Source organism: Gadus morhua, chromosome 3 (assembly GCF_902167405.1).
Source record: "Gadus morhua chromosome 3, gadMor3.0, whole genome shotgun sequence".
NCBI classification, from domain to species: domain Eukaryota; kingdom Metazoa; phylum Chordata; class Actinopteri; order Gadiformes; family Gadidae; genus Gadus; species Gadus morhua.
The window spans coordinates 3604216-3619812 of record NC_044050.1 but is presented as its reverse complement, the minus strand read 5'-3'; the positions used below and the strand labels follow the sequence as shown (position 1 = coordinate 3619812).

At 44.1% G+C, this 15597-nt stretch overlaps 1 protein-coding gene across 2 annotated transcripts in view; it reads right to left on the bottom strand.

Moving 5' to 3' along the window:
* Positions 1-161: 161 nt before the first annotated feature.
* Positions 162-15597, bottom strand: part of LOC115540669 (dual specificity testis-specific protein kinase 2) — a 30467-nt gene continuing 15031 nt past the window's right edge. For both annotated transcript variants that reach the window (XM_030352152.1, XM_030352153.1), the window contains 9 exons: positions 10558-10679; positions 10114-10162; positions 9398-9544; positions 7265-7347; positions 5089-5179; positions 4625-4708; positions 3703-3789; positions 3222-3318; positions 162-2149 (listed from right to left, as the gene is read on the bottom strand). In XM_030352152.1, coding sequence (XP_030208012.1) covers positions 924-2149; positions 3222-3318; positions 3703-3789; positions 4625-4708; positions 5089-5179; positions 7265-7347; positions 9398-9544; positions 10114-10162; positions 10558-10679 — 1986 coding nt within the window. In that variant the 3' untranslated portion in view covers positions 162-923. The remainder of the gene's footprint in view (positions 2150-3221; positions 3319-3702; positions 3790-4624; positions 4709-5088; positions 5180-7264; positions 7348-9397; positions 9545-10113; positions 10163-10557; positions 10680-15597) is intronic.

The following is a 15597-nucleotide window of genomic DNA, read 5'->3' as shown; positions in this document are numbered from 1 at the left end:
CCTAAAAGACGGGCTTTAATAACAACCGTATTAATAAAATGGTCTAGTTTGCCGGTATCACATCATAAAGTATATGGAAATACCGTTTGTGCTTCATATTTTCTAGCATAAGGAGTGGGGGAGCTTCATGTGACTAAAATAATAACGCACATACCAACGGGAACTGGAACACAGGAAGGACATTATGGTTTAATGGTTAACATCTGCTGCACATCATCCCATCCCATTCTGACTAACAAATGAACAACAGAAACGCACGCGCACATTAGACTACGGTTTTCCAACACCTCCATAAAAATGTATCCTTTAAAATTCCATTTGATTAACCCGCGCACACACACATGCGCGCGTACACACACTGCTCAAATGAACATATTAAATAGTATTGAGACATTGATATTATTCGTTTTTCATCATCCAAGTCATATTCCAATCACAGTGTAAAAGAAGACATTCACCTTATAGAAAATCAGTTTGAGAAAATGTTGGCCTTTCCTTAGATAATCAAAAGTTGTTAATATAGCAAAAATACTTTTACTGAAACTAACGTGCGCAAATGCACTGACAAATAGTTGTAAGCAATCAGTACAAATATAGACCAGCGCCGAATGGAGCACAGCGGTAAAACAGTTCAGCACAGCTGGACTCGGGTCGGGACAGGAGACACAGCCGTATACAAAGTGTTATTTGGTCCAGTACTAGTATAAAGCTTTAACACCATGAGGGGCGGCCTACGACCTAGCCTGTCTTCAGCTTGGATTGCAGCTCCTGTGTCCTTTGCTCGGTCTGACCACTATCCCCGTGGTCGTGGTCTCGTGTGAACATCTCTATGGAGTGGCTGGTTGCCGTCACACATTCAAAGCCCCTGTAGCAGCAGACTGTAGCCCCCCCCCCCCCCCCATGCAACTGTGAGTGTGGCGTGCTCAGGTCTGAGCCTCAGGCAGCGTCAGGCCCCGCCCCCGTGGCGCCCCCACCGTGGCCCCCAGTCCATTGGCCCCACTACCCATCAGGGTGCGGGGGGCGGAGCTTGCCGAGCATGAGGGTCCGGCCGGGGAGGCGGCGGTCCGCGCACCGTTGAGGTTGTGGCGAGGGGGGGGGCGGCGCAGCTTGGGCAGCAGGGAGCTGGTCCAGGGCCGGGCGGACGGCAGGGCCAGGCCCACCAGGCAGCAGCTGGGGCAGGACCCGCCCGGGTCCTGCTCGGTGGGGGGGGCCCCAGTGTAGCCGCTCAGCCCCCAGCCGGCCCCCAGCCCCCCCCACCGGACCTGCCGTCCCATCACGCACGCCGGCGACGGGCCGTTGTTGTTGTCCACGCGAGGCAGGGGGGGCAGAGAGGGCGGCCCGTTGGAGATGGGGAGGGGCCAGCCGTTGGCCTGCAGGGGGCAGTAGGAGGAGGAGGTGCGCAGGGGCCTGCTGGCTGTGGGGGCTCCGCCCTCAGCCTCGGGGGACTTGGTGCAGTCCATGGCCTCACTGAGACCCTCCGCCTCCCCGCCCTCTTCCGGCTCCTCCTGCTCTTCCGGCTCCTCCTGCTCCTCCGGTTCCTCCTCTAGGCGCTCCAGGGACAGCGTCTCCAGAGCAGAGTCCTCCGTTGACACTTGTGTGGCCCCTACGTCCTCCTCCCCTGCGGTCGGCCCCCGGTCCCGCTGCTCTTCCACCCCCAGAGCCTCCCCAGGGGAGGACCCGTCTGTGAGCCCGGCCTGGGGCGCCACCGGTGGAAGCTCTGTCCCTTCCTTCCACACGTCCTGGTGATTCCATCGCGAGCCGGCCGCCAGCCCGCCCAGGTCCGGGGTGGAGGGCAGGGACAGACACCTCCTGGGGGGGCCGCTCCTCCTGCGCCCCGCCCCGGGGTGGTGGGCGTGGGGCGACAGCGGCGAGGGCCGGAGGGGCGGGGCGGGCAGGGAGAAGCTGAGGGAGATGACCGACATGCTGGGCGTGTCCAGCAGCTTGCAGCGGCCGCCGTTGAGGTCCCGCCGGCTGGAGAAGGGGTTGACCCGCGCCGGGGTCCCGGGAGCTGCCGCAGGGGCGTGGCTGGGGGTCACGGTCGCCGCTGGCGAAGCATCCGACTGGCTCCGGGCCAAGCGTTGGGGCTGGCGGTCGGCCGGGTGAGAGGATGAGCCGCGCCGGTCAGGACTGGTCTCCACGCCAACGGGGTCTGAGGACAGAGACCAGGGGAAGAGCAAAGGAAGAGAATAGCTATCGATGTCAAGGTACCTGCACATCAGCAACACCAAGACCCAACGATAAGCAGTTGGCCAACACCAATCTGACATGCGCACCAATGAGACACTTCAACAGCCCCCTGGTCGGCCCCAACGGCCCCATGTTGGTGGTGGTTGGTCTTTGTCGTTGTGTGGTGGGCCAGTGAGCGAGCGTTTTTTTGAGGAGGTCAAAGAACCCCTCTGGTTGTCAGCCATTAGACCATTAAAGGCTCAGTGTATTGTGTTACTGTGTGAGGCTCTGAGGGCCCCAAGTGGAGAAGGAGAAATGCTTATTCTCCTCGTTTTCAGCGAGCCGAAGCCATGCTTGGTTGGCTCTGTTCTATTCTCGGCCTCAGTGACAGGGGGCATTATTGGCAGTGGGCATCAGAGCCCTAATGGATAGTGTAAACTGATTTTATGCTATTTAGCCCACAGCTGAAAGCACACACAGTGCAAATTCAGACACAACACAAACAATCAATAGAATCCTATCATTCAAACGGAGCAACACACAACCAGCTCTGAGGTGTTCTGCTTGCTTCATGTTGGGACTCGTAAGACGTTAACGTTTGTAATATTATACGTCTGTCCCTACACTGCCTTATGCTTTCAGCTTTATACAAAAGTATTTTAATTCACAAGATGTAATCAATATTTGAATTGGAAATCTCAAAGATCTCCAAAGATTTTCCATAAATGACATGCCACCACCGAAGGAGGCGTCACAGTGGAGATGGAGGCTTCACTCCACTCATGTCAGCCCTTGCATTCGTGATATTATGAATGTTACACACTGGATTTTGGTGTCTTTCCATCCATGCGGTCACACCACCAGCAGCGTAGGGAGTGGCACTTTCCCCACGGCCCAGCAGGGGGGGTTCTGCCAGAGAGGGGCTGGTGCAATCTCCCTCTTCAGCTCACTGATATGCGTAGCGACGTACTGTTAGTTTCTACCATAGGTTCCCGAGAGGGCGAAACAGATCTTTCAGATTGACACTTTAAGCAAATGTATTAAATTGTCTATACCCAGAGTGATAGGATCATCGCTCTCCCCCCCTTCATCGTGCATCACCTCGAGCGTCAACACAACTTCGGAAAACGCAGGCCGCTGAACCGCACTCATCTGAGGAACACAAGGTGAATAGACCACATCAATTCGCCTGTTTGTGTGAAGTGTCATTTGAGCAATGGAAGCAAATGTAACATGCATTAAGACTGACTCTGCATCGAGCATTGTTTATGCCTACTGTATGATCTCACAATCAAAAACAAATCAAGACACATATAAAGGCAGCTGCCCTGACAAGTCACACATCTCTAGTAAGACTCTAGTATGTAGATGATTATTTGTTTGAAAACGAATATGTCAAATATGTTTGGCACAGAATCTGCTGCATGTTCTTATTGAATATTCTTAAATTATTTCAAGCAGGAGAAATGGCAATGATACCATACCATTGCGTGGCCGCAAGTGTGTGCATGTTTGTGGGAGGGATATTCTACTTACATTGCAGCAGGTTACAGCCAGCATAAGGAAAGCTTGTGGACAGTCCCCGATCAAGTTCTCAAACGACTCTACATCAAGTCCAAAGTCCTACGCAGGCACACCAAAAAGCAGTAAATAGACAAAATGTTTTTTTCCATACACAACTTGTAATGTAAATGAACTTGTAAGCCCTTAACTTGTAAATATTCTATGAAAACAGTACTCTGAGTAATTACAATCTCAGAGTATCTCTGAGGTAGTAGGGCTGTACGGTGTACAGACCATGTGTTTAAAAGCATTAGCTTCTGAACAGGATTCAAGTGTTCCCTCTAGCTCCAAGAAGTTCATTGAGCAGTGCTGGCAGTGAGCTTGGGTTAGCTATTAGCTAAACGATGCTTTGGTCTCAGTAACCGACAAACATCATCTTTGTTGTCAATGGATATCCTAGATAGAGTTTCCAGATGGAACAGTGTAAGAGAAAGCTTTCTTACTCATCCCAAGCTACAGGATTAGTCAAAAGATTGCAGAAGTAAAAGTGAAATGCTTTGTCTGTCTGCAAACAGTCACCTTCCCTCCAACTTTTGTGATTCATTTGAAAGTTAGGTTTCTGAGACTGCTTGTTGCATCTCAGTCCTTCCCAGCGATCACCCAGAGGGAACTGCACTACGTACCTGGGTTATTGATTCAGATTTCCAATTTTGCTATAAAAGTGTGTCATCAAGCATTTATTATACTTTGCTGAAAGTGGGAGAGGAGAAAGGTCCTTATGCAGCGTCTGATTACTGATCTCCGAAAGAAATAGATCCATACGAGATCATCGTAGAGAATAACATCACATAAAGTCCACATTACACATGATATCCAACACTGCACACAATCAAGGACAGGCTCATATTCTGAAAGATGCTCCTGTACACCAAACCAACAGGATAGGGATGCCTACCTCAGTTCTGGGTAGGAAGTCCGGATCAGCTTCAATCCTGGCTATGATCTCACAAAGGATGATCCCGTATGCAAACACATCCACCTAGGGCAGCAACATGAGGAGGTGAGTTACTCACTTCCTCTACCCCCCTCACTTTGTAATGCATTGGACCGTTGCTATGACGACCCCACTAGGGTCCACGGAGGCCCTCACAGACTTACCATCAAATTCTAACTAACTCTAAAACTCTATTTCCGTATATGAGATAATCCGGTTGACCTTTGACACAGAGGCTTCACCGTAGGTCAAACTCAGGGCACAGGCAGTAGATTAACTAGTGAAGACAAGTCTACCTCCCCTGCCCTGGTCCATAAAAGCAGCAGACCCATACTTTCTGTCATGAGCTACACCCTTTATTGTCCTATGAGGACGCCTCTAAAAAAAAAAATTGATGTTGTTTCTTTCTCAACTCTGCGTTGTACCTTCTCATTATAGAACTCTCCTCGGAGAACTTCTGGGGCCATCCAGTAGGGGGAGCCCACGGTGGCCAAAGGCTGCTTCTTCACTCCGTCACTAGGATTCAAATGGTGTAATTGTGATTATAATTTTCATCTGTGACTAAAACCAATTCTGCCTGATTAGTGGGTTTTGTCATCGTCAGGATATGAAAACATTTAGGTCATAGCAGTAAGATTCACTCATGTGGTCTATTCATATTCCCTCAATAAATATTCCCTCATTAGTTACCTGCCAACAAACCTGGTGCATACATTATTTAAACCACCTTATAGTGCACCACCACCTTAGTAGTGAACCAGACCAAATTTTTTGTTTTTCATTCTAAAAACCTAACCATTTTCATTTGTAAGGGAAAAACATTCTATAAATTGTCATTGGGAAAAATTGTGAATGTATACAAAAGGAGACACAGACGTCCATGAAGCCCCCAACTCTTATGAACCTTTGTGCATACACTGAGTTCTCTTGAACTGTGATTCACAACAGCTACTACTGAACCCTTCTCAGAGAGGCCGCTCGAAGGACAACACAGTGTTGATCACACTTACTGTGGGCCTGCTCTTTGTATGTACTAGCAGACTGAACCTAGTCCAGGTGCACCACGTAGACTATGGAGCAGGTGCCCTGGTTCATAGTCCAGTTGTCACACGTAGATTATGGACCAGGGCCCCGTTTCCCGAAAGCGTCGTTAGCCTAAGTGGATCGTGAAGGGCGTCGAAAGGGCATCGTAGAGTTTTCACCGCGTTTCCCGAAAGCATCGTTGGTCACGAACGTCTTGAAAACGCTCGTAGCTAACGAGTACTCCAGGGGTGCTCGTAGGTACTCGTAGGTCGCTAAGAGCATCGTCAGCTATAGCCTCAGTGGCGTCACCATCGGACATTCCGTATATTGGATGCGTTTTATTAAAACGCAATGCGCCTTTATGTTCCTAGTTTGGTAATTAATAAAGATTATTAATTAATTTATTAATAAAGATGTTAAAATGGCCAAAATAAAACGGGACAGTCCAGAAAATGTTTGCGCAGGCAGGGCACTCAAAATGTGTGAGAGAAAGTGGGGGGATTTGTGCAGACTGACATAGGCTACTCATAAAACGTAGCATAAAATAATGTAAAAAAAAAATTAAATTAAACAAATTAAAAAAAATTAAAAATAAAGAAATAAAATAAATTATAAAAAATAAAAAATAAAGAAATACATTTTTTTTTTTATAAAAAACAAGCAAAGAAGCAGGCAAAAGGCTGGGATATGGTGGGGATTGGTCACGTTGACGGGAATGTTTAGTGACATGAGGGAGGGTGGAGGGGGTTAAAAAAAAGTCTCAATCACTATTCGACGCGCATGAAAACCAGCCGCGTAGTTATGAGGGAGGCCGTCCTCACACCGATCTTCCTCATCGTCATCGTCCTCAACGTCCTCCGGTTCAAGCAATGCCACCCCAGCCTTAGCTGCAATGTTGTGCAACATAGCCGTCACACATATCACGGCGCATGACTTGGCCGGCGAAAACTGGAGCCCTCCGCCTGACTTGTGAAGGCATCTAAAGCGCAACTTCCACCTCCCGATCGTGCGCTCAACGATGCACCGGGCCAGACGGTGGGCTTCGTTGTATTCCTCATCATGGACGTCTCCCGGGTTATTCACAGGTGTGAAGAGGAATTATTTCAGGGGGGAAAATGCCGTGAAACGCACAGTGCATTCAGGATTAGGACTGATATATGTCGGTTTAAGCCTAATCAATTGTGTTTTAATGTCTTTAGCATTCATATAATTGCAGTATATTTTTTTTGTAGGCTACTCTGCTGTTGTCCTTGATGGGGATATATTTTAACCCTTTTTAACACAATTTTCCTGCGACATTCCTGCGTCTCCCCCTCCTACGGAGCCCATTTCAGCACCGTGTCAGTAGACAGTTACAATCCTACGACGTCGTGAGTGCAGCGAATGCGCGTTCACGTTAAGAGGAGTTTCGGGAAACGCTCCAAAGAAATTGGTGTGGAGCCACACTTAGACTATGGACCAGGTGACTGAACCTAGTCCAGGTGTCACACGTAGACTATGGATCTCTGATAAAGGTTCCTGCCATAAGATCTGCATGTAGTGGTGTTGTGGACATGGGGCCTGCTCCACGGTACAGACCTGTAGTCTGGAATCTTCTCAGCCAGACCGAAGTCCCCCACCACGACGGTGAAGAGCCCGCTGTCGCAGCGCACCAGACAGTTCTGCCGGGAGTGACCGGAGCCACACGGGAGGGGAGGAAAGGCCCAAACATTTAAAGCAGCGCAAGTCTTGGCCCATTTTCAACACCGCTGAATATAGGTCAACACACAGTAAAGAATCCTTATGTCATCACTGACCACAGCCCTAATGGAGCTTCTGAAGGAGATATACATAGTAGAATATTCTGTACTGTACATGATGGAATATTCAATATTGTAGATTGTTTAATATTCTATATTGTAGAATATTCTGTATTGTACATTGTTGAATATTCTATTGTAAATTGTGGAATATTCTATATTTTTGTAGAACATTCTATTTTGTACTTTGTTGAACATTCGATATTGTATATTTTGGAACATTCTAGTATATTGTACATTGTGGAGTGAAACATTTTATATTGTAGATTGTTGAATATTCTATATTGTAAATTGTCGAACATTCTATATTCATACTTTGCAGTCACGTGACTACCATGGCTACCCGGAGGGCAACAAACGCAGACAAAATTCAGACGAACAGCGGCCAGTCAGGGGAATTGCAGCCTAGTAGGCCTACTACAATCAATAAACTATTTATACCATTAATGTTCAAATTAGATATCAAGAAAAGATAAACATACTCGGAACTTGTGATCCAAGAAGCTTGCTCTGGGTCACGAGCTTTGAGTACGTGCACCAAGGGGTCACGCGCGGGTAGCGGGAGTGCACTACGACCGTTTGATTGACGTACTTACTGTCCAATGCCACTCGGTGGTTCTGGAAATCATTGGCTGGAGTTTTTCGAGCCCTGCCCGTTCCACAGATGATTGACTTGTTTAATTTTCATGTCAGTACTTCTAACTCAGTGGCTGTAGGTGGGGTATGATAAGTATTTCAAGTTATTTTGCAAAAATGGCCAAAAAAGAGAATTCCATACCCGACCTTTAAGGTACGGCCACACTGAACGTGTTAAGCGACGTGCCCTCCCTAGGTTGCAACATTGTTGAGATACCATAGCCGAGGAGACGAGTCGACTGTACGCCTCTTGCCCATTTTCTCAAGCATTTCTGAAGTTCAAGCGCAGCGGAGCTTTTTAGTGCACTCTGAAATAAAACTGCTTAGGATCGTTTAGTGACGCCTTCGCCAGTGCTTCCAGATTGGGCCAGATTTTTCGCCCAATCTGGCAACACTGGCGATCCCCATGACGGCAGAGGGAGGGTTATTTTCATTTTGTAATAATTGTAATTATAATGTGTAATTAAACAATATATATTACTTATGGCAAATTCTAATCTTATAGACAACAATACAGTTTTTCTCCTTTTTGGATGGGGTAAAAACATTACCCCGGCCTCATACTCGGCGGTTAGTTGGCTACATCCAATCGCACAGCAACTATCTGGCATATCGTTTTCACCTCAAAATACCAACTTTCGTTTCGTATGGTAAAACCGGCGACGTCCTGGCAGATCCATGATTAGGTTAATAAGTTGCTAGAGAACGTTGTTCTCGCCCGCCAGCCAGTCGTCGTGACGTCACGTGCAAAGTATGAATGTACATTGTGGAATATTCTATGTTGTACATCCCAGAATGCAGCAGGCGTCTCTGTGCGTAGATCCATTCAGGGCTAAAGTAGTCGTACTAACACCAAGCATCTCTCTCTAAGTATATCTTCTCCTCGACACATACAATTAACAGTATCTTTCTTTCTATTTCTATGCACAACTCGTGATAGTCTAGATCTAAAGTAGCTTTCTAGCTTCTTAAGTGGTCAGCTCATACATGTCGGCAGAGATTAACATTAAAGCTTATGCACATGTTAATATTTTCAATATGTAATGTGGCATGGTTATCTAACCTGACCAACAATTCCAAACTGAACAATCCTAGCATACACATACACTGGAGCATCTTAAAAAAAAAAAGACATACTGCAGTCAAGTTAAATAATGACTGGATTCCAGTAATCGAATGACAGATTTGATACTTTCCACAGTAATGCGTAAAAAAGGATATGTACACACATATCCTGTCTACTTGGCTTCTTTCCAGTCCCAGTGTGATGCTCTACCTTGGAGGTTAGATCTCTGTGGAATATGCCCATGCTATGCAGGTACTGGAGGCCCCTAGAGATGTCCAGCGAAAGGCCCCTCCTCACACACCAGGACAGGTACACATCGCTGTCTAGCAACTGCTCCAGACTTCCCCCATTGATGTACTGAAATAAAGTGGCATACACATATGAATATTAATACATTACCACACACACACACACACACACACACACACACACACACACACACACACACACACACACACACACACACACACACACACACACACACACACACGCACACACACAAATTGGACTGCAGCAGAGAGGTAAACATGATCAAATGTGTCCAAAACACAAATTAAGATTAATCTATAGATTTGAAATCAAAAGCCTTGAGGAAACAGTATTGGTCTTCTACTGTTCACATATTGTGCTTACACATCACACACACAGACAATAGAGCAACATAGAGGCAGACAGTAAGACGCCCGCAACGCACATCAATCATTCATTGCCATTTGCAGGAGGGTATCTTGAATTGCTCCTGTCAGCGGTCTGACATATCTGTTGCTGTTCCCATGGTTACCACCGTAAGAAGTGTCCGTGGAATACCACCGGGACTAGTGGGGGGTGGAGGGGGGTAGACGGAGGAGCAGGAGAGGAGCGAGATAGAGAGGAACAGGTCCCTATGCTATGTAGGAGGAGTGTGGGGGGGGGGGCCTGACATTTACCTCCGTCAGCGCATGCAACTGGCCTTCATGGACACACACACCAATAAACCTGCACACACACATATAGATAAAATAAAGAACAAATAATGGGCACAATAAACATTTTTAATTTTGAACAAATTAATAAAATATATATATATGTGCCTAGATCGGTTATGATTCTATGTCCTTTCTCAATTGTTGGTGACCATTTGACCCCTGTGGTGTGCAAAACTGTTCAAATTAAATATCATTGTTACACACTGCAACATTTCATATTTTCTTCCCAATGGTGGATGGATTTTACAGTCTGAGATTACCAGGAGATAATCGGTTATAATTTATTTTTGCATGCATTGTAAAAAGTTGTATGCAAAGTAGGATGCATAACATTTCCTTTGAATAAACTCCCTCTGAGCTCTGTAGAGACAGTTTAAGTGTCTCTGAGGTGTGAACAACACCTACCTGAGGATGTTAGGGTGACAGAGTCGGTTCATGAGTTGAACCTCCCGCAGCATGTTAGCTTTGTTGCTAGCAAGCGTGTTCATCTTCAGCGCCATCACCTGGCCGGTGTTCCTGTGCTGCACCTGAATCAGATGAAGACAAGAACGCGTCATTAGGACCCAGATAAGCAAGCAAACCTGGGCAATGACTTACATCACTGTTCCCCAAACCTTTCTCTGGGCGACCAAGTTCACATAGGCATGGAGGGAAGAGACAAAATCCACGTTTATGAGCCGCCCTCACCCTTTCCAAATCACTCGACACTAGGCAAACTGTACTGCAGACCTATTGAATTGATATACAACGAATTTCTTTGATATCACAGCAATTTCTTTTTAGTGTAAATTTGAACTTTGTTTACTAGCCAAGCCTATAATATTGAATCAAAGACATTTGAAAAAGATGGTTACAGCCAGAACAGCTCCTCTGCGAGCCAGCTGGGTTTGGGATGAACGGGAATCCCGAATGCCTATTGGTGGAAACGGGAACACCATCGTGAGGACCAAAGATCTAATGCAGATGAAACAATTAAAATCTGTTGCAAACCATCCTTTGAGAGACACTGACTAAGATCAATGGTGTTCTGATCTACGTGTGAAAATAATGTTGTAAACAATGGCCAAATGTTGCAAATACTTTTTAAATGATCTTCTGTGGTATGTGCAAAACATTGCCACATAAGGATGCGTTAGGTAGTGTGAACCCTACACATTAGTGAATGAAGCGTTTCCTTCCAGTTTGCCAGTTCAGAAATGGCCCATGCTGAATCCCAATTTCAGTTGCAGTGTTGCTGCTTGTGTCTCCTCCTCAACAGCTCCATGAGGAAGGCCATGTGTGAGTCCCCAATGTGCTCTGGGCATTCCATCTTTTGCTGGAGAAAACACTGATATCTGTCTTCATGAAAATAAACATTTTCAATATGTTCTGATCATTTGTCCATTGGGGTAGACAACTGAAAACAAATTAAAACCAATGTTTACGTGGATTTTGGTGTCAGGGACCTTTAAAGGGTCATAACATAATTGGAAGTAATAATCACGATAAAATCTAAATAATGAACAAATAATTAGACGGCTATTAAGTTTGGGTAATTTTAGGTCAATTACGGGGTGATCTTTTTAAGATGCACACACAAACTGTGTCGTACTCTAGCAAAACTTCACTCATTTAACAGTACACTAATGTTGACAATCTTTTTTTATTCTCAGTCAAGTAACATTTTAATGATATTCTCTCTCCCAGTTTGATGTTTCTCAGTGCAGTTGGATGTGCACAGACACTAGGAGGACAACTTTGGCATACCAGATACTGATTAGCGTACAGGTTGTATGCATGTGTGCATGTGAGTTTAGATTCTCTAGTGTGTGTGTGTGTGTGTGTGTGTGTGTGTGTGTGTGTATTAATAGCATAGCAGCACTAATAGGCTTACTGGATTTTACATCACCCTGACTGATCCACACAAATCCATTGGAACATTACACCGGAGCAGACTCGACTAGCACCAGAGAAAATCGATAGAGTAGCCTGAACACACACACACACACACACACACACACACACACACACACACACACACACACACACACACACACACACACACACACACACACACACACACACACACACACTAACACACACACACACACAGGTTTAAATTATTTTATTTGGATCTACAAGCAAAACAAAGTTTTCTTTTTTTTGATCCAAAAATTAATTAGAAGGTTTCAATCTGAAAACTAACCAGACACTGAATGTGCAAAATGCTTAAGCACGCAGAGGAGTAGAGATGAAATGATGATGGTTTAGCTGAGGCTAAAGCATTGCATATGACAATATTGCATTCAGGGATACACAACACAACGTCTCTTCCAGATGTGGAGGCTGCCTATGGTCGCTGAGACTGAGCAGAATTTTTGAACTCTTTTCGCATCAGCCTTTTGCAGTCCACCCATCTGCAAACCTCGGAGCACAACTTTGTGTACATGCCCCAGACTTCCGAACACAAGTATGATTAATTGGCAGTTATATCCTAGAGCTGTGATACATTCTACCAATGGCTGGTATTTCATGAATTTGGATGTGAAGCAAGTGTCCACATACAGATCAAACGCACAGCCTATTTCAAAGATGGTAACTGATTTTCTGGCTTGGTTAATGAAAACAATGTCTGGGGTGTTTGGGATGTTACACAGTATGTTGTTATCAGTACAATTATGATCAAACCAGTTCAATTTCACAGTGCTGTGCTTATACATGTGTGTTGTTCTGTCCTGTACTTGTCTGAGTTATTGTGAGACCAAGTCAACCAGACGGTCATGTCTGGCGATGTACAGTCCTTTGTAAAAGCTACAGCCGTTTAGGATATGAGCCATTGTCTCTTTGTTGTCTGGGGTGGGATGTCCCAGGTGAAAAAGTAGTATACTTTAGTGTATTACAAGTATAATTCAATCATACAAAAGTTAGTACAAGTATACTTTTACTTTTTGTGCTTAATTTAAAGTATACTTAACACTTTTAAAAAGTATACTTTATTTTAAGTTTATTTAAATTGTACCTGAGTGTACTTAGAAAAAGTATACTAAATTGCAAATACTTATAGTGGTAATTTAGTGTACTTATAAAAAGTGTACTTTATTGTAAGTGTATTGTAATTTGTACCTAAGTGTACTTCTGAAAAGTACACTCATTTTCAAGTATTTTGGAATTCAATTTTTTTAAAGTGTAATTTAATTTCACTTCATTAGAAGTGTATTGAAGTATACTTCCGTAAAGTTCACTTTAATTTAAGTTAATTTTAAGCTGTATTTCAGTATACTTAGAAAAAGTATACTAAGTTGCACATACTTAAAGTGGTATTTTAGTGTACTTCTGAAAAGTGTACTTAAGTATATTTAAGTTAATCTTAATGGTGTCTCAAAAGAGTACAGTCAAGTACACTAAGATGTATTTTAGTATATCTTAAGTAGCAATAGTGATATATCATTAGTATACTAAGTACGTTTTTAGTACTCGAAAATAACACACTTTGAGTACAATAATTTTGTGCTTATGAAGTACACTAAGTGTGCTTAAATTTAGTATGTTAAAGTATACTTTTTTTTCGCCTGGGGTAGGATGCAGTGTGGGTTGTGTTGTGACGGATACCAGATTGCCAGGTTGTATTTTGTTGGCAATACCTGTAAGCGGGCCTTAATGCAAAAGATAAGGACGTCCTCTCCAATGGTCGTGTTTGAGAGGATTGAGTGGGACACAGAGTGGTTTGCAAAGGGTAGCAGTGCCAGTTTGCCCTGCAGGCTTAAGCTAGTCCAATGCTATGCACTCTCTTCTACTTTCATTCTTAGCATTGTGGCTCTCGCTGTTTTGATTGACAGCTCGTGTTGCCCATCTTCCTGTTCAAAGGTCGCACATACATTGATGAGAGGGTCCATGACAACAGAGTTCAGTGCAACAGGTGTACCATCGGGCCCCGCCCACTTCAGATTTATTCCTGAGCGGTGGCACAGGTCATTGAGATCCATCCAGTCTGACCGCACACCGAAGCCTGCAGTTTTGACAGACACACACACACACATACTTACGCTAACCTATTTGTGCTGTGTGGACCATCTGAACATCAGAATTTACGATTTATAACCCCAACTTTGTATACAACCTTCTACTGCTGTATATGTTTTATCTATCCATTTTCCAGTCTGATTTGAGATGAGTCTAATTATTGTTACCATCAATTTGAATAAAATTCACGGATCCAGTTTGAACAGGATACAGAAAAACTAGAATACATCCAAGGGTAAAGATTACCGCCATATGGACCGGACTGGCCTGTAAACTATTAAGGTAAACGGGTGCCAAGGTTTTTCTGGATAGAAAGTAGGGCTGGGTATTGGCAGGGACTTCGCGATACGATACGTATCACGATACACTGGTCACGATACGATATATCACGATATATCGCGTATCATGATATATCACGATGTATTGCGAAATTCAACATACACAAATGTAGTCAAAACAATTTCATTCAAAACTTCCTTTCCAATTTATTTTGGTTTTGACAAACACTGCTGCAGTTGCCATAACATCAAGATAACAAATGCAATTCAATATTGCACTAACTGGACACAACACACTGACAATGAAAACATAAAAAAATTCATGTGTGTTTATGCGTCAATTAACTTATGTAAATAAAGTGCATATGCAGCACTATATGCACTTTATTTTTTTTATTTATTTTTTTATTTATTTATTTTTATTTCTTATTGCTTATGTTTATTTATTTATTTATTTTTTAATTTTTTTTTTCCACAATGTCTTGCTTTTTAAAAAATGTATGATGACTATATGCTCTGTAAGGTGACCTTGGGTGTCTTGAAAGGCGCCTCTAAATGAAATGTATTATTATTATTATTATTAACAAGTATGCCTTGTCTTGTCACTGAACATAATGAATTAGGAAGGGGCAGCTCTAATGCTATCCTCGCTGTTAGCCATGTTTTTTTGTAGCTAAGCCATAAACATGAGAAGAAGGATTCAAGCCGATTCCAGTTCTCACTGTGCCACACCTACTGGAGCGGATTTTGTAGTTCACGTTTACAACCCTTTAAAAACATGTTTTTATCTCTGTCTATGTCTCGTCCCTACGTCTGTGATGTCTTAAATGTGAACACACAAATTGTCATGTCACGTTAAGAGGAGTTTCGGGAAACGCGACAAAGAAATTATCGATGGATCGCAAGATCCATCGGGAGAATGATCGTACGAGCGAAGATCCATCGTTATCGGGAAACGGGGCCCTGTATCGCATCACTTAAAAGAATAAAAAAAAATATATATCTATAATATATATATATGTATTAGTGCTTTCAGTTTAACGCGTTATTAACGGCGTTAAGGCAAAGCAATTTTAACGGCGTTAATTTTTTTATACCGCGGTTAACGCTCTTTTGGCTTGGCAAACGTTGATGTTTTTTCCCCTGCTGTCTAGCAACAACTAGTCAC